The sequence below is a fragment of the Pseudopipra pipra genome, chromosome 1, assembly GCF_036250125.1.
Source record: "Pseudopipra pipra isolate bDixPip1 chromosome 1, bDixPip1.hap1, whole genome shotgun sequence".
Classification (NCBI taxonomy): domain Eukaryota; kingdom Metazoa; phylum Chordata; class Aves; order Passeriformes; family Pipridae; genus Pseudopipra; species Pseudopipra pipra.
In genome coordinates, this window is record NC_087549.1 from 65,481,852 (window position 1) to 65,509,004 (window position 27,153).

The following is a 27,153-nucleotide window of genomic DNA, read 5'->3' on the forward strand; positions in this document are numbered from 1 at the left end:
AACCTAACTGACCCTGTGATTCCGGGATTGTTACCATTCCTACCCCCATCATTACCATTACCTGCCCTAACCCTGAGCCCTGGGCGGTCCCTGGCGGGGCCCTGCCCACAGCGCCCCCTAGCGGCCCCCGCGGTGCCGTGACGCGCCCGCCGCGAGCAGGGCCGCTCCGTCCCCGCGGGGCGCGCGCGGCTCCCGACGCTGGTCGCCGGGAGGGGGGGGGCGGTGCTTCCCGCGCCCGCCGGAAGTGACGGACATGCCGGGGCGGGGCGGGTGGCGCGTGGGGGATGCGCGAGCGGCGGCGGCGGCGGATCCCGAGCGGGGCTGCGGCGGGAGGCGGGGGCGGCCGCCGTCATCAGCGCCGCCATGCTGAGCCGCAGCTCGTTCACCAGCCTGGTGGTGGGGGTGTTCGCCGTGTACGTGGCGCACACCTGCTGGGTCATGTACGGCATCGTCTACACGCGGCCCTGCCTGGCGACGGCGGCGGCCGGCGCGTCGGGGGGGTGCGTCTGGCCCTACCTTGCTCGGAGGCCCAAGCTGCAGGTGAGCGGGACCGGGACGGACCTCGGCCCCTCGGTGTCACCGGCTCCTCGGCACCGCCCTTCCCCTTGTCCCTGCCCTCGGCCCCTGCCCAAGCCTCTGGCCGCTGTCCATGATCCATGTCCCTGCCCCCTGTCCCTGCTCCTGCCCTGTGCAGAGCGCCCGTGGCTGCTGGCACGGGGAAAGTGGAAGCGTTTGGGGGTTGGGTTTTTATTGATTTCATGTACTTGTTGGCACGCACACACTGGATAGAGCAGCATTGCAGGAGAAATGCTGGGCCTGTTCAGTCTGGAGAAGACTGAGAGGGGATCTCATTAATGCTCATTAATATCTCAAAGGCAGGTGCCAAGGGGATGGTGCCAGGCTCTTTTCAGATGTGCCCATCGACAGGACAAGGAGCAGTGGACATAAACTAAAACATAAGAAGTTTCACCTCAACTTGATGTAGAACTTCTTTACATTGAGGGTAGCAGAACACTGGAACAGGCTGCCCGGGGAAATTGTGGAGTCTCCCTCTCTGGAGACGTTCCAAACCCACCTGGACATGTTCCTGTGTCACCTGCTCTGGGTGCCCCTGCATTGGCAGGGGAGTTGAACTGGTGATCTCCAGAGGTCCCTTCCAACCCTAACAATTCTGTGATTTTGTGAAATGGCTCCACTACGTTCAACTTCCAGGACAGGTCATCCTTTTAAAATGTATTTAGTGGCTGTGTTATCATGTATTTTTGTCCCCAAAAGGAGCTGAAAGCTGTGTTAAGACTTTTTTTTGAGTACATTATTTTCTATGTATATAACCTTCCTGTGACTGGGGAATTAGTGAAGCCAAAATACAGACCTGTACTTTAGGCATAACAATGCATGGATTTAATATTTCCATACTCTGATTTCTTCATGCTGTGTTTTGATTTCAGTTAAGTGTGTATACTACCACAAGGTCAAGCATTGGTGCTGAGAGTAATATAGATCTCGTTTTGAATGTGGAGGATTTTGATATTGAGTCCAAATTTGAAAGGTAAGTATCTGAACTAGTAGAATCTGAGGTGTCAGAGTTCATTGTTTAATTCTGAAGCAAAAATCCTAACTGGTGGTTACATGGACAGAAGTATGCATGAAGCAAAGTTAGGCTTCACAAACACAAACAAATCACAAGAATTAATAAACTGATAATACAACCAACTATGGGGCAATTAAAAGTTTCATAGGTTTCACACAGCTCTATCTCATCTGTTGGCAGTTTCCTATAAAAAGATATGTGAAAATTTGGCCCAATACAGATTGATTATTAAAAGGAAGGCTGGTATAATACTACTAAAGCAGTAACTTGAGTTTGAAATGCTGAGATTCACAAAGGTGACAGATCCTAAGGGAAAAATGGTTATCACATCTTTGCCTGTAACTCCCCTGGTAGTTTCCCCAGTCTGAACTGGTTCCTTTGATCTTCAATGGGGGGGATGCTGGCATTCCTAGAAAAAAAAAACCAACACAGACTTCCCCGACAAGTTACCCCTTACTGAAGGAAGTTTGCATGAACTTGGTATCTCTCAGGTGGAGTTTTAGCTTCTGTTTCATAAAGTGCTTGCTGCACTGCTATCCTTGCTTGCCCCATCTTTTCAAGGGGATCTCCTCCAATTAATATTATGTTTGGAGGGAGTGAGACTCCTTGTAAAAATTCAACAAGCCGCTGCTGCTTTTGCTGGGTTTCTTCTAGGGTTTTTATCAGGCTTCTGCCTCTTACCCTGGAGCCATGAATTAGCCTTATCAGTTACACAGATAACACTTGCTCAGTTTACTCCAGTGATTGGCTGCCATCTGGGAAGTGGATCCAGCTTCTCAGCATCCCACTGCATTAATATTGACTGGATTTCAATCTCGCCCGATAGATGGCCGGACTTTGATATCTTGGTAGCTGTACGCGGCACTGTTTTGGTAGCCGTTTGCTGACTGTGGCAGTCATTTGAGGTTTCAGCTTTAATTAAGGGTCGACATGCTACTTTGTCGTCATCAGATGTCAATGCAAACATTACGTTTTGCTCTTTATCAGAACAACAGACTTGCTTTGAGACAGTAGTCTCTCTCTCCTCCAGTGGACACACTAAGTTTTAGTTACAAGACCATGTTTCAGAGAACGTTACAGGTTCTACATCCTGCAGATCTTCCTGTAAGATACTTTCATGCGCATTCCAAAGCTCCACCTGAAGCTTTTGGATATGATCATCCTCGGCAACAAGCAATGCCTCTGCTTGTAGCCTCTTTTCCAGCTCAGCAGCAAGCAATGCTTCTGCCTGCAGCCTTTTTTCTTTACATTGGCCACCCAGGACAGCAATTTTATCTCTTCCTCCAGAGGTCTGTCCCATTTCTCTCCAGTGTTTTAAAATACAACCCAAAGGTGATTTCTTCACAATTCCGTCTTTGGAACCTGAAGAACCCAAATACAAAATAAACCAAATACCGGTTCCAAAAGCAAATAAACCAACGAGTCCGAACTTCCAAATTAATATCCAAAATACCAAAATATCCAAAATACTAAATACAAATTCCCAAATACTAGTTACCAAATACCCCACATAACGCATAAAAAAGATCTACACAACTTATTTCAGTAAACCAGAAAAATGCCTTATTTTAAAAATGCAGAGGCATCTTACGTGTGTCTCAGAGTACAGGAACAGAGGAGGCATTATGCAAGGTTGCAAGTAGAATGATTTCTTGGCTAAAATAAGGGGAGTGACTTCATGGTTTGGGTCTCCAATTTAGAGTTCTGTGCTTGGCATACCATAGCCGAGAAGATATTTTATTAATGCAAAGTGCATGGCAAAACTTTGTTATTTTCTTATTAAATTTTGTATTGTGTATACAATCTGTGATACATATTTTTGTGAGTGTTATCATAATTTTGGCCCTAAGACATGGCAGTAAAGGAAAGCAACAAAAGAATGGATGATGCAGTCCTGTGTTAGCTAGAGCAGTAAAGTATGAAATGGACAAAGAGTAAACTATCTTAAGATAATAGTAAAACTTTGGAAATGCTTATATTGTTATATGTACTGGAGCATAAAAAATTATCCTGTCCAGGCATGCATCATTAGGACATACTAGCTAGAAGTAATTGTTGTGTTCCAGCCAACCCAAATGTTTAGTAATAGCTAAATGTTTTAGCATGTACATCTCATAATGTATTTATTTTGTGTTTTAGGACAGTGAATGTCTCTGTACCAAAGAAAACGCGAAATAATGGCACATTATATGCATATATATTTCTTCATCATGCTGGCATTTTGCCTTGGCATGATGGTAAGCAGGTGCATATAGTAAGCCCTCTGACCACATACATGGTCCCCAAACCAGAAGAGATTAATTTGCTCACTGGAGAATCAGCCACACAGGTAGGTAGCTCTTCCATCTACAAAAGAAAAACTGCAAAAAAAGTGATTTCTTTTATAGACACTTGTAGTGTTAGTATGTGGTGTGCTTGTGTCTTTAAACTAAAAATGATATCATGGCGGAAAAAAAAATCAAAACTCCTTGATTATCATGTGCCAACAGTAGACCACTCCCCAGAGCAGAGGCAGAGCTCTTTCTTTAACACTGCTATTAAAACACTGCCCTAGTTAACATTAATTACTTAAAGAATTCATTGCTTTTGGTAGAAATATTGCTCTGTAATAGAATGGTAGAATCCATTCTCTATGACAGCATGGTGCTGCTTTCTATAGTGAATTGAATTTGTGTGAAATAATATGCTTTGCTGTTGTAAAATAGCAGAATAACATGTGAAAACAAACAGATATGCTGTTTGGTTAATCGTCCACATCCTTTTGACTGTTTTGAAATATCATCTAATTACTGTACAGTCCTGTTTTCAAAGTGAGTTTTTCTTACTAGTATACACATTCCTAAGGTATGAAGATTAATTAGGTGAATATTCATTCTTGATGAACAAGGCTGTGATTGGGCACTCCACTTTTTCAGTGTCAGATTATGGTGGGCCTTTACAATCTACTCTGTTGCATTTGAGCAAAATACTTGATCTGGTCAAAATTCAGGTGAAGTGTTTCTTCATGGGCTTTTTTTTTGTAATATAATTAATGACTCCATAGAGTCTGTGAGTTACATTATTATCCCATTCAAAATTTTGTGTTGTTCAGCAGCACGTATTTTTATTCTTTTTTTAAAGCAAATCGAAGCGGAAAAGCACACAAATGCTCTGGATGAACCTATCTCTCACTGGAGGTCAAGATTAACCTTAAATGTCATGGTGGAAGATTTTGTGTTTGATGGATCATCCCTCCCTGCTGATGTTCACCGTTACATGAAAATGTAAGTTGATGACTTCATTTTTATAGATTTGCTATTATAAACTTATGGCACATTTCTTCAAAAATCCTCCCTGGCCACTGTTAGTAATTTTATGTTTAAAAGGGCACTTAGGAGACAAGAATAGGTGCTCTGAATGCTTTTCTGTAGAGAGAAATTACTAAGTTATTGTGTACTAGAAAACCTGATTGGAGATACCTTGCTCCTGGGCAGGTCAGAGTTTAGAATACTTTATTTGTAAGGAGTTATCATGGTAGGACAAGCAGACACAAGTAAAATGCTTCAGCAGACTTCTCCAGCTTCTGCCTTTGTTCTCCAGTTGTTCTTCTAGCCTTTAGAGCAGTTACTGTCCCTAGACCCTTTCCAGTTATCCTTCTTCTGCGAGTTACCTGTACAAACCCCAAGTGCTGAAAACAGGCACAGGTGGTCTCCTGTGGTATCTTTTTTTCTGCCTTTATGATTGGCTTTGTTTTACTTTGACAGCATGTATTCCTGCATTATGTCATTTTTCTCAAGAAAGCACTAAAAAGCAGAGATAGGTTTTTAGGCCACTAGATGCAGACAGCAGCTTCTGTTCACAGCTTGCATAAGTCACTTCCAGTGTCAACCATATAAGTAGTGCTGTATTGGCTTGTGCTGTTGTATGATGATGCCTTTCTCTACAAGTATCCTGTTAAATCCAGAATTAGTTGCTTAATCAGCAGACTGATTAAGCAACTGGGGTTCTGGGATAGCTTTCCAACCAGAAGAGAAAAACTTAGTAACTCATAGGATAGGCACATAACAAGAAGAGGTTGTTGAACTGGGGTTGATGAACGAGGATGTTTTTCTGGTCATGTTTAGATTTGCATCAGTGCTGTTTTGTCATTATATTGTACAGGAAATAGTTTGGATATGAAATAACCTGCTGCAATTCCACTAGCAATAGCTTTAATCGTAGTTATTACTTAGAAGTCCAAACCGCTTTGGTTAAACAACCAAGCAATATTTCCGAGCCTCAGTTTAGTACTCTTCTGTGTTACTGTTGCACTTTGTATATTTAGTATGCAGTCTTTCTTAGGATGCACAGAGACTTCTTTCTTTTGTCAACAACTAAAATTCAGCTTTCAAGGCTTTACAAAGCTCTTTTAGACTAGTTCCATAGACTTTTACTGAGAACATCACAGTGCAGATAACTCCTTTTCTAGTGAAGACCTTAAGAATTTGTCTCTCTAAGAGCACTGGGCTAAATACTTTTCTAAGATACTGACAAAGCAATTGCATATAGGTTATAATTTGCTAAATAGCTTTAATCAACTATGATAGAGGGCTCAAAGGTTGGGTGGTTTCTATTGGATTCATGCACGTTGGTGAGCTGATAGAGCAATCCAAATGAGACCTTCTGTGGAAGAGATGGCAGGGGAGATTTCTGCTCCTTGGGCGCTCTCTGAGGTAGTATTTGGCCTCCTTGTGTGCACACCAGCTCTCATGCTAGAGCATATGATGCTGCTGACCTGATAGATGACCTGCCACGTGCAGAGGAGTGGGGAAGATGGTGGAGAGTTGTTATTGTTGCAATACGAGCAGGATACTTGAGACAAAGGATACAAATATATGGTAGTAGACTTCAGCATGTTTCTCTTCCACGGAGTTGTAGATTTCCTCTACCCCGATCATGCAAAAGCTTCAGCATCATCACAACCAATTTCATTTGTCTTTTTATTTGCTTATTCTGTCTTTCTACAGAAGAGTAAAAAGAAACAAAACTTTTTAATACAACTATCTTTCAGTGAAAGATTCTAGGCCAGTGGCTAATTTCTTGCTATGTGTTAAAAGAAAATGTGCCTGAAAAGATGGTGGGAAATATCTACATGAGTAGATCTGAAAGTGATGAATGAGTGCTAATTTGAATAAAAGTAGTTTGCTTTTTAGATCACTGCAGTCATAAAATCCATGTTTAAACATCCTAGGGTTCAGTTGGGGAAGACAGTGCATTACCTTCCAATATTATTTATTGATCAGCTAAGCAACAGAGTGAAAGATTTGATGGTGAGTAATAGAATATCTTTAATTACATTTAACAGTTTTAACAGTAATCTTCACTGTTGTTTTAATTAAGATTTTTTTCATTGGTTGTTTGCTGTAATGAAAAAGTATAAATGCACAAAAGAACTCAATGACAGTTTAACTTAATGTGATCAACTGTGGTACTGCAGAAGCCGGATCCGGGTTTGAGATTCCCTTCTGGCAGAATTATCTGCCAAGCACTGTCTTCTATTCCACCAAAAGATATTTGGATTCCATTGTTTCTGTCTTTTGGGTGATATGGAGGACATCACTGTAGCTGTGGCAGGAGAAGTCTCATGAGTAGTTTGACTCCCTAACCTGAAGAAGTTGTGTTAGCATCCCAGAGTGGCTTCTGATATCTTCTAGGAAATAAACATATTCACATATCTACAACTGATAGTGGAGTTACAAGGACACAAGTCAGTAGCTACTCATTCTCTTATCTCCACAAAATTCACTTGTGGTTAAATTTTCTGGTACTGCTCTCTGTCATGTTAGAGCAACTTGAGCACCTGAAAGCTTGATGTTGCAGTACATCCAATGATTTTGTGCTCTCACATTAATCAGTGGAATTACAGAAGGATAAAATTGTATGAGATTTCTGGAGATTGCCAGTACAGTGACCCCGCTCAGAGTAGGATCATATAGAGCAAGTTGCTCAGGACCTTCTCCAGCTGAGTTTTGGTTATATCCAAGTATGGAGATGCCATAGCCTCCCTGGGCAACTTGTTCTAGTGTTCAGTCACTCCAGAAGTAAAAAAAAAAAGTAGAAAGAGTTTTTTATAAATTTAAATAGAATTTTCTGTATTCAGTTTTTGCCCAAATCTTCTCTTGTAGGAAATTATGCAGTTCCTTTGCTACAAGTTACACATGGCAGTCCCCTGTATCTAAAACATGTTCATCTTAGCAGCTCTTCGTTAAGCCTTGCAGATCTTTTCAGTTGTACCAATTGGAATTTGGTAATTAGGAGTTACTGGGACCAACCATCTTGGGGAGTGTCTCAAAATTGTTAAATTAGTATGTTTGAATACTTCATCTTCTACATGAAAGCCTTAGTAGCTGTAAACTTTCCATAGACCTTCTAAATTGTCTCTCCAATTCATTAACTTTAGCTCAAAGAATTTTGCTACTTAGTGTTGGGGAGAATCTTTAAGAACTTGTATCCCTTCCACCCCAAGGTTGTTCAACAAAATAAAGTCCTGAGCATTTGTTACAAGTCTTGATAGCAGATAGTTTTGTCCAATATTTCCTCGGGTATACTTTTGCAATGTCTTTATTAGTGGTTTTGTCCTTTGTTTTAAGTTTTTTTATCACAGATCATTCAGTTCAATACATTCATATGAACTTCTAACTGATCAAGTCATGTACCCTGTTTACAAACAAATTCACATTCTCATGTTACTAATGACATTCCTGCAGTTGTCATCAAGTTACAGTTAATGCTGTTGTAAGTCACTGCCTTGAAGTCATTGAAGATCCTGAAAAGTGCTACAAAGACACTCCATTAAAACTAGCAGACTTCCCCTCCAGCACTGACTCATGTGACACCTCAGTAGTGACTGGCCACACTGCTCTCAAGCACTGCAGAAAGAGTGGTCTTGTAGTAAATATACTGTGAGATGATGAGGGGTAAGGGAAGAGCAGGAAAGAATAAGGGAAAAAGGTGGTACAGCTTTTGTGGAGCCAGGTTAATGTTTGGCTGTAAATAGAGGAACAGATACTGTCTGTTTGCTGTGCCAGATCTAAAGTCATGGAGCTGAAGATGCATTTTCCCTGCTTGTGCTAGGCTGTGTAGATTGTGAACTGACTATTATTTTGATCAAGATGTACGTCTTCTGTGGTGAGTACTGCGGTCCAGAGGTGGTGTGTTCCTCATGTTTTTAAACGTGCTTGGCAGTGCTGGCGTTTTGGGGATTGCGCAGAATTTAAATTCATACTGCTTACATGCTGTTTTGTCGTATTGATTAAGTAGAGTGCTAGAAGTAATGTGTGATGTTCTGACGCTGTACTACAAGAGCAGGTTGTATTGCAGAGGTTTGGTAACTTCAAGCTTTCAAAGGCTTAGTAACCATCACACTCACATCAAGGTTGTGAGGCAACTTGCGGACTTTTAATTGCTCAGTGAAAAAGGGTTCATTCTTCTAATCCTTCTATCTCCATTTAATTTGCTTTTGTTGTTGGAGAATTCCTGTCTCTGTCTTGTATTGCAATCCGATTTTCTCCCTATGCTACCCCTAACTTCTTAGTAGTTCTTTGTTGAGGTACACTTGCTGCATGCTGCCTTGTAAAATTTACAGGCACTTGTAAAATTTTTATTTCCTGTCTGTCCTCCACAGATAAAATTTCTTTTCCTTTTCTCCCAAAAATGTTAATGCTATCATGGATAGACTGACAAGTTGGAAGGAGAGTAGATAGATTACAGGAATCCTCTAAAAAGGAAAAGCAGCCTAGCAGATGTTTATATAGTTTTTGGTAAACAGCTGTAGAATCTTGGCAGCATTCCTTACAGTCAGCTCTATCCACATTGGTTTCACCCAGTTGTTTTTCCTTTGTTCCATTCAGTTCAGAGATTCCTGGCACTGTTCTAGTTTCTCAAGCTTTTCTCCCTGCTGTATTCATAAAACTTTCTCAGCTTCCCTTTGTATCTCTAGTACACCTGCATGTTCTGCCACAGTCTGGAAAGCTTCCAGGGTCTTGGGAGGGTGGTGAGATTGAGATTCATTTGTACTCACTGAAGGAAACAGTGAATGGGAGAGTGAATGTAACTCCAGTTCACACCTGACTGATACATGGGGAGGCTAAAACCATGTTCTGTGTCACAAGAATCAGAAGAAGCCCATTCATCTTGGCTAAATGTCAGATAACTAATTACTGTAGAAACAGATACAGTGTAGAGTAGTAGGACTGAGATGGGAATCGTGATTGGGAGTAATTAGGAGCCTGGAGCAATAGATCTTTTAACTGTTGCAGAGTTCCTGAGCTATCCCTGGAAATGTAAAACATACTACCTAAACTTGTACTGAAGTAGCTGCAGAGAATTCTGACATCTGAGTATGTTTGAGAGATGGACAACTATCATGCAGAAGGAGCTAAGGCAATTTAGGACGTTTTTTTCCTCATTTTAAAGGGGCCCCAAGTAGTTCTCATCTAACTGAAGTGTAAATGATACAACAGAATTAGCTGAAATTTGTTTCTTTAGGGGCAAGAAGAAGTTTTCTGTGACACCCCAGATTGCAAAGTATCTTGCTTAGCTTTAGCTGTGGCGTTTTCACTAGTCTGAGCTAGTAGCATCATCTTGCTTCCCTACCTTTTCAGTTTCTCTCAAAACCAGCCTCAATTTGCTAAAGTTCTGACTGCGGCAATTTTTTTGGGTTTGGTTTTTTTAATATTCTAGTTTAGGCAATCTTAGCATTTACATTCAGAGAAGTACTGTCAAAAGAATTATCTCAAGTATGCTTTTCCCACTTTATGCTGCCATCCCAGAGGCATTTGTTTACAGGAACAGTGAGGTTGATATAAGAACTTGAACAGAACAAATTGGTAATTTAACATTTCTTGGAAAAAAACCCTAAGACTTCCAGCATGGTATAGAAGTCTTAAGATCTTATTCCCTTTCAAAAAACAGACTTCCTAAAATTGTGCGATTAAATTTTAGAATGATACAATCGCTTTCTTTATATAAAAAGAAAGAATGGAAGTAATCGTTGCCATTTTTCTTCTCTTAAAAATGAAACTATATCTTTTTGAAATACAGGTTATAAATCGTTCAACAACAGAGCTACCTCTTACAGTGTCATATGACAAAATATCTCTTGGAAAACTCCGATTTTGGATCCACATGCAGGATGCTGTGTACTCCCTCCAGCAATTTGGTATGTTTGTTTTTAATGTCTTTAGGCCAAAAAAACACAACTATCCCCTCAATTTGTTTCTTTTAAGTACACAGATGACCCTTTTTTTTTCTCATGCTACAAAGACACTCCATTAAAACTAGCAGACTTCCCCTCCAGCACTGTAATTACACAAGTTAAAGGCTTGTAACTAATGGGCTTAGTTTAAGGCGAGCCAAAAACTTGCCAAAATATAGGTAGACTTGGGTTTTACCAATAAAGTTTCCATCATGTTTTGGATTTATGATTCTTTAACGAAACTTGTGCAGGTGACATAAGATTCCTTTCATATTCTAGCATAACAGCAATGAACTGTCTGATACTTCTTGCATAATGATTTGTTCTTTTTCTTAGGGTTTTCAGAAAAGGATGCAGATGAAGTAAAAGGAATTTTTGTTGATACTAACCTTTACTTTCTGGCTCTGACATTCTTCGTAGCAGCATTCCATGTAAGTAGCTTTAATTTTTAGGAACTACATAATATTTAAAAAAAAAAAGTCAGGTGTCTGAATTTCAGTTGTTTATTAAGAATTGGTCTTGGAAACAGTAATTTCAGTAGAGCAGTGGAAGTGTTTTCTGGTACAAGTCAGCTATAAAAATCCTAAATAAGACAGAAATTTGGGATAATTACATAAAATTACATAAAAACTAACAATCTTGATGAAATATAAAACATAAACTTCATAATCACTTTTTTTTTGTTCTGTAGTTGAACCAAAGCCCCTAAATTTAATATGCCTGTCAACATTGGTTTAAATTTTGTTGACATGTCACAAGGTTCACCACTGCAATGGCATAGCTGCAGCACCAATAGTAGAGTTTGAATCTCTGACTTCTAATCCCTGGAGAAATTTAGATCAGCTGATATAAATTGTTCCAAAAATGTTGCTGTAAAGTGCAGAGCACAGGTGTCCAGTCATGGCTATTTATTATTGTGTATGTCACACATACATTGTGTGTGTCTTGGTTTAAATCTGAATCTTTGTTTTAATGAACAATTTTTTTTAGATTTGGTTGTTCTACTGTGAACATTTTTGTAGTCTACAATTGCACTCAACACAATTACTTTGGGAAAGTTAAGAACTTGCTGAGAATGTTTGCTATGTTTCTTTATACTTACATTACATACAGTTAATTTGATTGGAAAGCATTAGGTTTCCCATGCATATTAATTTATTTTTTCCGTTCTGTTTGTCAGGTTGTAAGATACCTGTAGACTGGGATAGGCTTTTCTGGTACTGTTTACTTCCATGCATTGGTTGCCCAAATTAAAACAAACAAACAAACAAAAACAAAAGCAAAAAACCAAACTGAAGCACACCCCCCCAAAGCCAAAAACAAACAAACAAACAAACAAACAAACCAAGGGGGGGGGGGAACACACAAAATAACCCCCCAAAACTTTCTCATCAAAATTCTCTGACCCAAGAATTCTTTGAATCTGTGCTGTTTTTTTAAGACACTGAATGTTTAAAGGAAATACTGAAAAATGTATTAAATAAAAATACTGCATTAAAAAACAACCAACTTGCTACGAATTCCAAAATATCCTGGAAGTTTAGGTCAGCTTAGTGACAAAATAGAGAAGAAACCTGACTTGCTGTATTGTAGGATTTTTTTTAAAAAAGCTTTGGTATTATCCAAACCTAAAGTGACTATGAATCCAATACAGAGCACTTTGAACCTAATTTAGTGAGCCTTTCCCTGGTCTCTCAAGGTACACAATTCATCAGGGTCCTCGTTCTTCACCCTCTATGATGTGTTACCCTGTATTGGGTCATTGACTTTCTTTACAGAACGCTGATTTGTGCAGCTGCACAGAAGCAGTATTTGAAATTCATCCTGTCATTTTGCACTGCTTTTAGAGCCTGGGCTCCTAAAACAGCTTTTCTTTTTAGCTTTTATTTGTGATACTTAATTTTAATTTCTGAAGCTTCTAAAACAGGTTTTTCTTGAATTCCATTTTAAATGCATTTCTAACAGGTCAACTGGCAGTCTCTAATTAGTGCATGTTTCAAGTAAATGAGTATGTTTCTTGCTATTTGCAGCTTCTGTTTGATTTCCTTGCATTCAAAAATGACATAAGTTTTTGGAAGAAAAAGAGGAGCATGATTGGGATGTCTACAAAAGCAGGTATGGACCAGAATGCAAAATGATGTGCATATGCTGTGTAATATATGCTGTGTGTTTTCAGTCGTAGCCTAAGTTGACACTTTGTAGATTCACCAAGATAGCAAAATGAGATGGTTTTGTGTATGAAAAAAGATGGCTAACAGTCTATAGAGTTAGATGGTTCTAACTTCATTAGCTTCAGTATTAGTTGCTTTTAAGCACTCATGTCACTTTTGGGTTTGACTGTCTTGCAACTGAGAATTTAATATTAAGTCAATTACCGTATTTTCCTCGCTGAAGGAACAGAAGAGTACTTTGAAAAAAGCATGAGGACCAGAAAAAGTTCTGTGGGTGGAGAGAGTGTGCTATCATGGGTAATGCTGCAAGTCCCAGGTTCCAAAATATTTGGGGGTGGAAAGTGCTGTTGTGTAATGCTCTTGTTTGATTTGGGCTTTGATGTAAACAGGAGCAATAGAGACTCCTGGGACGTGGGGAGTGGGAGAGCATAGGAGGGTTGAATTGTCTTGTATATAGAAAAGATGAGGGAACATAGTTATCTGACATCCTGCCATGCCTTCCTAGAAATAGATGAAGGTTTTTCTAACAGATTTTTTCCATTTTTGATTATAAACCAAAATTATAAACCTGGAGTCACTTGACCTCTGAGACTATCCCTAATTCTAGCATGTTTACAGATGGATTAGGACATGTGAGGAATATCAATACCAAGGAAAAAAAGGCATTCTAAATTACAATAAATAGCAATATGTTTTTCTCATGTCTATCATTTTTATTAGAGTGCATTTGGTGTTCTTTAAAGCAGTTATACTGCTGTTGGCGTGTGTATGCCAAAAGGTTAGTAAAAATTCAAAATGGTCTATGGAATTTCAGAATTGTGTCAATTTTCAGTTTCAGAAGTCAGTAAAGTCAAATTGAAAAGAGCAACTAGGGGGTTTTTACTGTTAAAGTATCAGTCTTCAGATATTGATAGTTCCATCCTCTCTTTAGCAGGCCTTAGTCACCTTTCTGCCTGTGCCTTCTTCTTACCCTAAGGGAGAAGTTTGACAGGCAGTTGGTGTGGAGTGGTACAGTGTAATTGTTGATGTCTGAGTGTGTTGTACCTATTTTTTCCTTTTTTCCCTGCTTGGGGGGATGGATATTCGATGTAAGAATTAGTTGGGAATCACTTACAAGCATCCAAGGTTTTGCAAAACCTGAAAAATAAACTTAAATATAAATAAGTAAATGAAATACATAAAATAGATCTATTTGACAGTATATAAAATGTATTACATAACATTTACAAACATTAATTTAGTTGTGTGAGTTTCAGAGACTGACATTACATTACCTCACATCCTTTCAGCTTCCTGGAAACAAGAAACATGAATACAGTTCATAATAGTAGTGATACATTGCTGAATTGCTGCTAGATATATCAAGATGTATACAGGAGTTCATGCTTACACTGTGTAAGACAATATTACATTAAATAGGCCGGGAGTCTTCTGTCATCTCAGCTGTTCATTTAAATATTAATAAGCCTTTTGTTTTTATTTTTTCTGTCTAGTGCTTTGGCGGTGCTTTAGTACTGTGGTAATATTTCTTTTCCTTTTGGATGAACAAACAAGTTTATTGGTACTGATCCCAGCAGGCATTGGTGCACTAATTGAGGTGAGTTCTTAAAGCTTTAGAACCAAATACAAGTGTTTCCAGCAAAATCCACAGTTTATTGTAGAAAAAGAATGCTAAACTAGTTACTGGAAAATTCTGCTGTACCATGCTGTGTTTGCATCATTATTTAACTGGCTTTCAGTGGCAAAGGAGATTGTGTCCCTTGATCAAATAAATAAACTGGAAGTATCTGTTTTTTCTGAGATGGTCCAGATGATATTGTAGAAACCAAACATATAGCAATGCTGAGGTTCCTCCTATCACATCATCTGATAGGCATCACTCCTGGCCAGGCAAGTATAACCATGTCAACAAGCCTTCACGGAAACATTGTCAAAGAGCAGGCTTTGTGCTGTCAAACAGTGTGCCTGAACTGAGGTGATTGGGGCAGGAGGAAAAGGGGGAGACTGCTGGTTGTGTTCATTATTCCAGAAGACCACATCCGGTCACTGGGTTGCAGGTACTGCTTAGAAGCCTGATTTATGTGTAATAAAGCACAAAGTCAGCAGTAATGGGAAGGTGAGATTTCTCTACCTAGCATTGCTTGTAGGTCTATTTACTTCTCAGCATTTAAAAATAAGTTCAAGACTCTTGTGGAATTTTTAACTACACATCTACTATAGTTGCAGATACTTCCTGTGGAAGCAAAACAGTTCAGAACTTCTAGTGATTAAATTGTTGAATGCAAAGTCAGAAAGTGATTCTTAAATTTCAGTTTGTTGTGTAATGAACAGTGGTGTCTTAAATAGTACCATTTCATTGACTGTAACCTTTTTTTCCTGTAAGTTGAGATTTTAAAGTCTGATGTATTTCTCTGTTCTAGGTTTTCTGTATCAGATTTTCTGGTGGTTTTGTTCCTATATGTAGCAATTTAGTCTTATATTTCAAATGTTCTTTAGCTGTCTGAAATTTTAACTAAGTTTCAGGGATAAATATATATATATATGCTCTTATAAATATACTCCTTCTTTTGTAGAGTATCTTATATTTTGATCCTTGGAATTGAAATAATTTAAAAGAACCAACTAAATATGTCAGAAATTCATGAGTACCTGAGTAAATTTTCAGATGAACTAAACCTTTGCTTGCGTTAGGGTCAAACTCTAAATGCCTCAGGTGCCTATTGGTGCTGAGACCATCTAACCTTCACCTGAGTGCTGCAATCCAGATATCCTGGAAGGACTACATTATTTCATTTAAAGTTCATCATCTGGTACAGAGACATAATAGTCCAGGCTCGCAATGTTGTACTTGTCTGATGACATGGCATTTGGTTTGTATAGACACAGACAGAAGGCTGCAATCAGGCTGCTTTATGCAATGGGTGCTTGAAATAGGTGCTCTGGAATCTTGATTCTAATTATCTGGATCCTACATAAGACATTCCTTTGGATAACCTTTTACGTGCATGTTTTGTTCTTGCTAATCACAGGTCTGGAAAGTGAAGAAAGCCTTGAAGATGACAATCAAGTGGCAAGGCTTGAGACCCAAATTTCAGGTATAGTAGACATTGCCCTGTTAATGATTACACTCTTGAGTCATCCATCTGTTTTCACATTACTATACAACTTGGCTTTTAGTGAGATGAAGATTCAAAAAGAAAACCCATTGAAGTTTCCTGTGTACATCTGCTCTTTAGGAAGGGCTTAATCCAAAAGCAGGATGAGCATTTTGAAACTTATTACTTTCTTTGAGCTCTGTAGAGGAAGCATCTATTTGTATTAATGGTGTGAGAATCCTCAGAACTTCTCTGTCAGTCCTGCTAAATTGAGGTGAGACCATGCTCCTGCCACTTTGTTGGAAAGGCACTCTTAACTGACATCATGGTTTGAAATATGAAAGTATCTTTTTCATGAAGCTGTAGGTGTAATTTCTCCATTGTGGAACTAATAGAACATGTGACATGTTCTGGGAACAGCACGCTCTGATGATTGTTCTGGGTAAAAATGAAGTCCTGCAACTGCAGAACATGCAGTGGCAGCAGGGATTCAAATTAACGTTTTTTAATGTGAGTGTAATCTTTTGAAATTGCAATCTGCATTGAAAGTTTATCTTGTTGGTAGGAGAAACAGTTGTCTAATCTTCAGTGTTTACTTCACAACAAGTACTGGAATTTTGTGCTGCTTTAAGTCTGTGCCTTGAGCAACTGACAGCTCTTGTTGTTCCTTTGTCAGTATTCAAGGAATTTGTTTAAGCAGTCATAGTTTCTGGACATGTGGAACTGACCTCTACGTGGTCATGGTTTTTTAATAAAGGCTTCCCATATCTGCCAAAATCTTAGCTCCTTCACTATGCTTTTGCTTTCTGAATTCTGCTGTCTTGACAACATTTTTCTAAGCAAAATAGTCCTGGAAGTTTGGTGTAAAATATGAAGGGAAAAATTAATCTTTTTGCTTACCTTGTAAGGCTGCACAGCACAGATGTATAACTCTCTTGCATAGAAGCTTATAAGAACTTTGAACTGTTACCTACTTAATGTCTAAGCAGATTAGTTTGCAGTTTAAATCTTGAGTTTAGGGAGTTGGACAGCAAGTGCTTTCCCCCCATGTTCTGACTTGATTATGCTTTTCATATGTATTGCAGTTTGGTACATACAATGACTCTGAAAAGAAAACTGAGGAGTATGATGCCCAGGTAAGAGGGAATCATATGACTTATATGAAGTCTATATATGTGACCTACTGATTGACTTACTTTGCTCTTTTTTTGCTGCAAGTGCATTTTTCATGTTCTCATAGTTGTCAAGTGGATCATCACTGTGTGGATGATCAGATAGTGAAGACTTATTCTGATAATTTATGAAAAGAAACAGCAAAAGAGTTCTTTTGTTAGCTGAATCTGGTTGAAACATTGTTCTGAGAAGTAGAATTGCAATTGACTACCAGAAGAGAGGTCTGAAAGGGTTCATTCACAAATTCGAAAGTTGATATTTGTACTTGTTATTTATACTGAAGGATAGTTCATGGGCTTCCTGATTTCTGACAGGAATTGAGCATAGGTGGCAACATTGTTGCTAAGTAGGGAGCTACTCTTAGACCCTGATCTTCGCGCTGCCTGTTGGTACCTGTGCTCTAAGGGTTGTCTGAATTGGGCATTGGAATTTTCACTACCACCACTAGAACTGGAAGCATAGTGGAAATAATAGCAGACATTTGGGAATAGGAAAAAGATTTTGAGGAAAAAATTATGTTGCTGTCTTCTGGTTAATGCCATTAAAAATCTATATATCAAATGTGAACTAACAAACTATTTTCCTTGTCTATTAGGCTATGAAATACTTGTCATATTTGCTCTATCCACTGTGTATTGGAGGTGCAGGTTATTCCTTGCTGAATGTCAAATACAAAAGGTACTATAACTCTATAAATGGTCTTATATGGAATTGAAACATTTCACATTTTTTCTGTATTAATGAATTGGAGATGATGGGTTATTTAATTCATAAGTCAGGAACTGTTCTGTCTAAAGCTGAAGAGTCTGACTGGTTTTTTAACACCCTGTAAGGCTACAGACTGTTGTATTTCACAAGTAATCTGATATTACTGTAGGATAGAATTCAATACTTGCATCCATGAGTTAGCTGTCAGTCAGAAGAGGAGGAAGAAAGCTGCCATTGATGTTCAGAGGACCAATGTGGTGACAGGAGAGATGACATGAACTCAGTGGTTGAACTTGTCCATTAACAGAGAGAAGCAAAAACTGTCCCAAAATTATTTGCTCTGACCAAGAGGCTTGTCTGTTCCTAAACAAGATAGCTAGGATGGCAAGCAAGCAAAAGCATTTTTGAGAAATGCCTCTTTATTCCTTTAAATCTATGGATTTCCTGCAACATATTAATGCTTCAGCAAGAGCTGGAGACTCAATATTTCATGAACAGGTGAAATCCTTGTCCATTTTCACTCAAAATAGAGTGTGTCCAAAGGAGGGCAATGACGATGATGAAGGGCCTTGAGGGGAAGCCATAGAAGGAGCAGCTGAGGTCACTTGGTCTGTTCAGCCTGGAAAAGAGGAGACTGAGGGGAGACCTCATTGCAGTCTTCAGCATCTTCATGAGGGGAAGAGGAGAGGCAGGCACTGATCTCTTCTCTGAGGTGACCAGTGACAGGACCCAAGGGAATAGGAAAAGGTTCTTCTTCACCCAGAGGGTGGTTGGGTGCTGGAACAGGCTCTTCAGGGAAGTGGTCACAGCACCAAGCCTGACAGACTTCAAGAAGCATTTGGATGATACTCTCAGGCACATGGTGTGATTCTTGGGAATGGTCCTGTGCAGGGCCAGGAGTTGGCCTTGATGATCCTTGAGTCCCTTCCAACTCGGCATATTCTGTGATTCTGTGAAAATAGCTGGTTTGTATTGGAGGGATGCAAGCAAGTGTGCAGCCATGAGACTTTGTTGCAGAAAAAATCTGCAAACACAAGCATGGTGGTAGCCATGTAGACATTTTTTTTTATAGTTGTTAGGCCCAGAAGGGATGGGAACAAGCAAGCAGTAGCTAAAATAACATCAGGAAGAATTATTGTTGCTGCGTTCATGAGCCGTAGCACTTGTACTAGAAACTGGGACAGTTTCTGGGCTGTTAGAAAAGCAGTTTTTTCAAAGGACTTTTGTCTTAGTAATGAACTAGCAAATATGCAGCATTTAAAAATCCTACTTTTCTCGCAAAATTCATGAATTCATTCAGTACTGGAAAATACTGTGTGCCAGGTGTTTTATGAGCTGCAGCTTAAGGAAATGAAAACAATTCATATCGTAGAATTCTTACCATTGTTAAATCTGTAAGGAAATTTGACAGAACAAGTAATGTTGACAGTGGATTATCCTTTAATCTTGGAGGCATTTTTTGATGCATTTTTTAAATGCTTGTGGATTATTGAAGTGCTGCTACAACTGTATTGCTGCTATTAATGTACCACTAACACAGCAGTGCAAGTTTAATTTTAATTGATGCAACCTGAGCATCACATTTATTAGCTGTTTCTACAAACACTAGCAAAGGTATGGAACTCAAACACTGTCTGTATCACTACTGTTACTATGCTAAGACTGTGCTCTGTTGAACATCTGGGAGGGTTATTAGATGTAAGGAAGGAAAAATGTAGATTCCTTGTGCTTACTTTTTTTTTCTGAAATACCTACTATCATGGCTTGCACTGAATGGTATTTGTTGTTTGAAATTTGATAAGTCCTTACAGTGCCATATTAAGTGTTTCTTTGGTATTTAGAATAGAATGTTACATTTGCAAGCTTTAATATAATCAGGGTTCAGTGCACAGTATTATCTGATGTCAGTTTGGATACAGAAGTCTTAGAATGGTCTGAAAACTTATAAAAGCAGTTGATAAAGCTCTCCAGACATCTATGGACTGATAAGCAACCTTTGCTTAAACTACCTTCTCTGGAGCCCCTCCTAATCAAAAGAAGATGTGAGGTATTTAGTTCTTGTGTAAAGTAATTTGCAACATAGCCATTTCTTGGTGTAGTCAGCATACAGTCACGTAGAGGATGTGTTATAATTTTGGCTGAAGTGAAAAAATAACTGGACTGTCTTCTTTGTTTGTAGCTGGTACTCCTGGTTGATTAACAGTTTTGTCAATGGTGAGTCCCTTCTTCTGTTCTTTTTTCTATTCTTATTTCTTCAAATGGAGGCTAAGACCCAAAAGTGGAAAATTGACTGCTGTCAGTTGGATCAGTGTAATACAGAGCAATAACTTGGCTGTAGGTTCCAAAATAATCACAGTGATTGAGAAAGGGAGAAGAGTCAACTCAAGTGAACAAAAGAATTAGATACATCTTCTCTCTTTAGAAAAAAATTATTTTAAATCACTAATTGTGAAAGTATAGTTGTGTGATGTACATCTGTGTGCATTTGTTTGTTTTCCATATTTTATCTTCAGGAGTGTATGCTTTTGGATTCCTGTTTATGCTGCCCCAACTGTTTGTAAACTACAAGGTAAGATTGAAAAGTAATATAAGTCTGCTTTTCTAGTCTCTTCTTCTAGACTTCCAGACTTCCAAATTTATTACAAATTGATATTTTTATTTCTAGATGAAATCTGTTGCACACTTGCCATGGAAGGCTTTCACATACAAAGTAAGTAAAGCTCTAGTTTGAAGTTTGGTGCAGTCATTTTGAAAATTATTTTCTGTAAGAAACATCTTAGTAATATGTAGCTTGACAGTACTTTTTTTGTTTAAGAACTAAACTTGTTTGCAACTCTCCTTAAAAAATAATAAATTTTCGGTTTTCATAATGACTTCCGTATAATGAGAATAGTTGCATCCTAATTTTTATTATAATACTGCTATTTGTACTGTCACCTGTCTTGTATGGGTGCAGATATTGGTCCTGTAGATAAATCAATCAGTCTCAATTTAATGCATCATTTTAGGAAGAGAGAGATTATAGTGACAAGGAATAGTTCTCAAGAAACAGATAGGACTGCTAAGAGACCTTATTTTGGCAGGTTCCAGGAGCTACCAGAGACTGAAGTTATACACACTGTGCTGGTGTGGTAATTCTGAGCTCCTGGGCAATGGTGTGTGGTGGGTTGTTCCATGGGGGGGGAATAGGGGCTGCACTGTGGTGTCCCCCCTGCCTAGTCTGCCCTAGTAGGAAATAATGCAGTGCTGCAACAAAGCTTAATATCAGACCTTGGAGAAGGAGAAGGTGAGTTTATTTCAAAATGAAATCAGATTACTAACCCTTTGATATGTGTATAACAGGTATACTTATGTGTCCTCGTGGTTTGTATTGTATTCAGACACCAAGATGAATATATCCAAGTATCCCAGTCAGGATTCCTTGTGCTGACTTAGATAACAAGTGACACCCGTGTTGAGTTCGTATGTCTCCTACGTTCTTCCTCAGTTGGCAACTATATGCTAGTTTTGTTCTTGTACCCCTAAAGAACATCAGTTCTTTAGTTTTGACTCCATCGTTTCCTACCAGTCTCAGACATTAGGATTTTTGTACTGTCCTTTTTTTCCTGATTATTGTGTCCTGAGAAACTCTGGCTGGATGTGCTGGGACCATCAAGACCTAGATGCCATTAACTTGTGCCCTTTTTACTTCTGCTTCCATTCATAAATGCTTTCATTCTTCCTTTGTGTTGATGTATTACAGTTCTACAGAACATCAGTACTTTAAAAGAAACAGTGTTAAAAAACACTGAAGAAATGGTGTCCAATTCTGAACAGATTATTTGGGACAAAAAAACTAAAATCTAAAAATTTAAAAAACCTTTCAAAGCTTTAGTATTTCTGTAAGCCTACAGCAATAACTCAACTTTCTACTGTCTTAATGTTTTTAAGAAACTAGAGTACATCTAGGAAAACAGATTGAAATATAGCTGGTAGCAGAATAGCAACTAAGCAGTGTTTGATGTGGAAATAGAGTAAAAAATAACAATAAACATAGTGTTTAAGGCATGGACAAGGCAAATCAGCATGTTTCTTAAAAAAAGGAAGTAAAAGGTGTATTAGTGAAATAATTTCACAATTTCACTTCACCATCAAAAAATGGTAACTGAGCAGAGCCATTAGCAGTTAAATAAACAGTGAAGGGAGGTTATTCAAGCAAGAAGCTTTGAAAGTAATACAACCTTGCTGAATAGCCTTTTCTTACAGAGCATTTAAGGTTCCTGTTTAGATGCCATAGACTGCCCAGAACAAAGGCTTGTACGTATGGAGGAAGAAGTATATGGTGTTTTCAATTATGTTTAACTTACTGGGCTTTGGAGAGAGTAACTTACTTTTGCTTAATGGATATTTAAAATTGCTTGCTCTCTCCTGCGCTTCAGGTGGAAAGAAGAGTCTGAGGGCTCATCTGTGATCATTGTTTTAGAGAGCTTTGTTGTTTTTTTTCCTTAATTTGAACTCTGACTTTCCAGTTTCTGTAGGTTTTATGTTTATGCCCTTTATACATTTGTGAGAAGTACTTCAAGTGAGGTATTCTCAAAAGAAAATTATCTAGTCTAAACACTATTAGATGGGCTGCCTTGATGCATTCACTTGCAGTGGCTATGTGCCTGAAGGATAGAGAACTTAGTTTTTTCTTCCTTTTATCATTGTAGGATCACTCACTTAGGTATTGACTTGGAAAAACTGTCTTTTCCAACTTGCAAGGCCTGTTTTTTTTGTTCTATGACAAACCTCTGCACAGACTTGAGAAGTGCCATCCATATTCTTCAGATTAACGGATTTGTTCTGACCTGACAGAAAGAGCTCTCCTGTTGTAAATAATCAGAACCCTCCAACACTCCCATTTGCTGCTGATGTTTTGTTCTATCACATAAACATTAGTTCAGTTTGAAGAATCCTTTTGTGCTTAGATACATCACTTCCCCCCTTCTTATGGTATGGATTAATGTACAGCTTGCTGATACTTAAAGGAGAAGCCATGTTAATGACTGAATTTGTTAACCCAACAGTGAATATTCTTTGCTGGATTTGTTTCCTGATGTTTTTAGTGAGTTGAAATGGCTTATTGCAACATATGAGTATTAGAGCCAGTGCACTGTTAAGAGTTGATTTCTGTAACCTCCCTGTAGGGTAGAGCCAGATCCAGAGGAGTTGCACTTCTGTTTATTTACCTTTCATTATTGCTGCAGAAACAGAACCTATAGTATGCCTAGTTGAGTGAAAATGGTGCAGAACATTATCCATCCCTTATTCAAGACATGATTACTTCCAGAAGATCAGTGAAAATATTTTAAAATCTCTCCAATGATTAATGTTCTTAGGAGCAATAAATTAACATGTTTTTCATTTCTACAGAAAATGAAAGTGAAGTGACATTTTGCAAATCTTAAGATATTTGAGTAATAAATGAACAAATGTGTGGGGTTTTTTTCCAGTTTCTTTTTAAGATTTCACGGAAATTAACCCCATGTTTTTCCCCTCCCATGACAATACTCTCATTTGCCCGAAACAGTCCTACTTCTTTTTTACTCGTAATTATAACAGTGTGGTTTGTAGTAGACAGTATGGTCTTCATTCAAAGAAAGCCATTTAAAGTTTGCATTAGTTTTTCAGCGTAACTCTAAGTGTTGCTATAAATATGGAAGTAGTCTGTGTTCCTACTGAAAAACATAGGAAATCTGTAGCTTTGTGTGACTGCTGACTTCCTTTCTTCACAGCCCACTGAAGTATGCTTTTCTTTTATTTGTAGGCATTCAACACCTTTATTGATGATATATTTGCTTTTATCATCACTATGCCAACATCTCATAGGCTGGCATGCTTTAGAGATGATGTTGTGTTCCTGGTGTATCTTTACCAAAGATGGTATGACTTTCTTAATTATTCATTGGAGTTTTTAGAAATGCTGTAGATATGCAGTCTTATTGCTATAAAGAACTACAGTTTGGAGTAGACTTCAAGCAGAATTTTTATACTATAGTAATATATAGCATGGTAAGGTCTGGATAGTGGTAGTTGTGTATATGCCTAGTGAATGGAATGGTGAGCAGGGGATTCTGTAAAGAAGATCTTGAGATAAGAGGAACAAAAGCATTTTCCCATAAATGACAGTAATTGTGGACATGCTACAGAGTAGTCAAAAAGTTCCTCTTCTCACAGGACTCAGAAGTTTTGTCAGTTACCCTTTTTCCCTCCCAACAGATAGTTTCACATTTTCGAGTTGCCAAAAAAACAAAAAACAAACAAATACCCCATGACTAAAGCCTGAGACATAAATACCTGAAGCAGAGGGAAGGGGAGAAATTCTTAAACTTGTATTCACAAACCCACTTAGGAGTTCTGGGCTTCTAACCCCTGCTGAGTGGCCACATGTCTGCAGATGCTCAGTATCTGAGGCATGCTTTCCAAGTTGCTCTGCAAGGCAGTAGCAAAATGTGTCTCCTGGTGAGGGACTTCCCTGCTCTGCTTTTCTCTTTATCTAGTCTGCAAACACAAGCTATCTGGTTCTCTTGTAAGTTGAGTACCTAATGAGTTTCAGATTCTTTAGTAACTAAAATCAGATGGGGAAGAAGGCTATATGCAATACTCACGAAATATTGTTCATAGTGAAGCTACAGAAAGTGTTTTCTTCTTCCCAAGGATAAATATTTACATGTGGAGCAAACAAGAATTTTAAGACAAGTTCACATTATACTGGGATATATGGATGTGTACATCTAACTAATCATTGATGTGGCACTTAGTGCCATGGTCTAGTAACCACGGTGGTAGTGGATCAAGAGTTAGACTTGATGATCTCCGAGGTCCTTTCCAACCTGACTGATTCTATGATTCTATGAATACTAAATGCAGTTTGGGGTTTATATAATCATACGTAAGTGTAGTAAAATAAGTCTCCTTCTGAGGTATTTTCCTGGAAGTTAGGAGCTCAAATAGGGGCTGGACACTGGTTTCAAGTTTGAGAGGTATCCTGGGTTGCTTGAGAAATACTCCAGCCAAGCTTTAGGGGAGCTAATACATCTCTTAAGAGGTCCTGTTACGAGACAACTGGTTAAGTCATGTTGTGAAGAAGCTGATATGTCTGTAGCTAATCTTTAAAACTTTTGGGTTTTGCCACAAATGGGCAGAGAATATGAAACTGAGAATATGATGACAAATTCACTTTTAAAATTAACTATCATAGAGCTGTTTAATTCCTTCAGATAGCAGACTATAATGTAACTAATAATTTGGTTTTTTTCTGCCAGGCTTTATCCTGTGGATAAGAGCAGAGTAAATGAATATGGAGAATCTTATGAAGAAAAGACAAAAAAAAAAGCTCATAGAGAATAACTAAGAACTGAAGAAGATTCTGACCCCTGGACTTTTACTTGCTTTGTGTATTATCTGGTCTTAAGGAAGGAAAAACTTATTTAATAAGAGTATTTTTAAAGCTTATGACAAAACTACATGGACAATACATCTTCTATATTGCCAAAATCTAGTTTTGATATCCTCCTGTTTCAAGACCCTCTTTTGTCCTCACAAGGTTCAAAGTCTGCCAGATGTCATTATATAAACTTCCTGCATTTCAGCTTCTCTTCAGTAAAAGCTTAAGCATCCTGACCATGGTAATTAAGATCCAAATCTATGTTTTTAAGACAACTCATTAAGTGAAAGTGTGGTGCCCACACCACTAGGCTATGAAAAATGAAAAAACGATACAATGCATTACAAAAGAACCAAGCATTATTGCCAAACTAGAGGCTGTCAAAAATAAAAGATATAATATTGGATTAATTAAAAATAATTCTCATTTGATGATGGAGATAATGAAAATTCTAGAAATTGTGACTTCATAACTTAAAAAATACATTGTTGGAAATATATGATGAGACAGATGAGACAGATGGGGTTGTTAACTTCAAATTCTGCCACATTCTTGGTCCACAACACAGCAGAGGGTTTTAGTTGTCTTAAACTGAATGAAGGTTTGGAAAAAACTGTAACATGATTTCCTTTGGTAGGTATCTAAGTTTACATAAATCCTTCTGCATTGTTGACAAACCTGATTTCTTGCATAGCAGCTATTCACATAATGCAAATCATTGTGATGTGCTAAGAAAGTCTCTTAACACATCTTAAATTCTTCATAATTTGGTACCTCAGTGACCTACTAGGTCAATTCTGTCATGTTTCAAAGGGAATAATTCCTTGGTCTTTTCTCCTCTCCCTACCTGCCCCATCCTGTTTCTAAGATGAAACATGCCTCATTCAGGTGGAATAAATTCGCTTCAATACAATACAGGTTCAACAAACTACCCTAATACAGAGGAAAAAAAAACCATCCTGGTGAAGAACAGGTATGCTTTTGCCAATTCCATGGAAATGGAATTCATTAAGGGAAGTATTTGCTCTATTTCTTTCAAACTGGTAAAATAATCAGGTTCAATTATTATACCAAAATAGAAACTTCACAGCTATCAACTATATCTAGAAACCATGGTTCTAGATTTTAAAAAGCAAGTTTCTTAGTAACAGTAAGTGAAATACAGAGTGCATTCCTTTCAGCATCAAATAAAATGTAATTAAAACAATTCCAAAAGGCGGAATTCTCCTTTCTAATTCTAGTTTTGCTTTGGTCAGTATGTTTACAAACTAAGCGTAACGATTCTTAAGTTTCTTCAATTGCATGCTCTTTGTGCAAAGCTGTTAAACCTGAATTGGTGGAAAATATTCACTGAATAACCTTGAAGAACACAGGTCAACTCCTATGGTCTGTAACTGGTTAATGAAGTGAATTTTATCCAGTTCTGATACTGCAAAAGTCTGAACGTATAAATATTTGGGTCCCAAAAAAATTAAGAAATGTGTCTAATTTCTTTTGCCACGGGCAAAAGAAATGTCAGTATGTCTCTCCTATACTGAAGTCCTCCTTACATCCTCCTGGCAATGGAAAGGAGTCTTGAAGTGAATATTTAGCTCTTGTTCATGTTAAAGTCTCTTTATGCTGTTAATTGTAACTAAGGAGGACTGTTGATTTTAGCATCAAACACACATAAGTAAGTCTATGCAAAACTGGGGTTGCATTTGGTATATCTTGTACCTGTTTGAATTTGTTTGGAATGAGCTATTTTCTTTTAAGCAAACTAATTTGTGGCTCCTATTTCATAATAAGTTAAA

The 27,153-nt window shown here is 38.3% G+C and overlaps 1 protein-coding gene across 2 annotated transcripts; it reads left to right on the top strand.

The window, feature by feature from the left end:
- The first annotated feature begins 268 nt into the window (after window positions 1-268).
- On the top strand, window positions 269-27,153 carry CLPTM1L (CLPTM1 like). 2 transcript variants are annotated; one of them, XM_064659598.1, is made up of 17 exons: window positions 269-540; window positions 1,449-1,549; window positions 3,731-3,920; window positions 4,712-4,854; window positions 6,801-6,879; window positions 10,652-10,769; window positions 11,142-11,236; window positions 12,836-12,920; window positions 14,470-14,573; window positions 16,006-16,071; window positions 17,157-17,207; window positions 17,840-17,922; window positions 20,132-20,166; window positions 20,466-20,521; window positions 20,618-20,662; window positions 23,741-23,856; window positions 25,239-27,153. In XM_064659598.1, exons 1-17 carry the CDS (start codon window positions 364-366, stop codon window positions 25,321-25,323), a joined length of 1,629 nt encoding a protein of 542 aa, XP_064515668.1. In that variant the 5' UTR covers window positions 269-363; the 3' UTR covers window positions 25,324-27,153. The 2 variants fall into 2 exon arrangements, with proteins under 2 accessions (XP_064515668.1, XP_064515677.1); XM_064659607.1 differs by lacking the exon at window positions 23,741-23,856.

Excerpts from the sequence above, each read along its gene's own strand:
- CLPTM1L (XM_064659598.1), top strand. The coding sequence starts at position 364 with ATGCTGAGCCGCAGCTCGTTCACCAGCCTGGTGGTGGGGGTGTTCGCC. Across the intron at positions 541-1,448 it reads CTCGGAGGCCCAAGCTGCAG|TTAAGTGTGTATACTACCAC; the intron begins GTGAGCGGGACC and ends TTTTGATTTCAG. Across the intron at positions 20,522-20,617 it reads AACTGTTTGTAAACTACAAG|ATGAAATCTGTTGCACACTT; the intron begins GTAAGATTGAAA and ends TTTTATTTCTAG.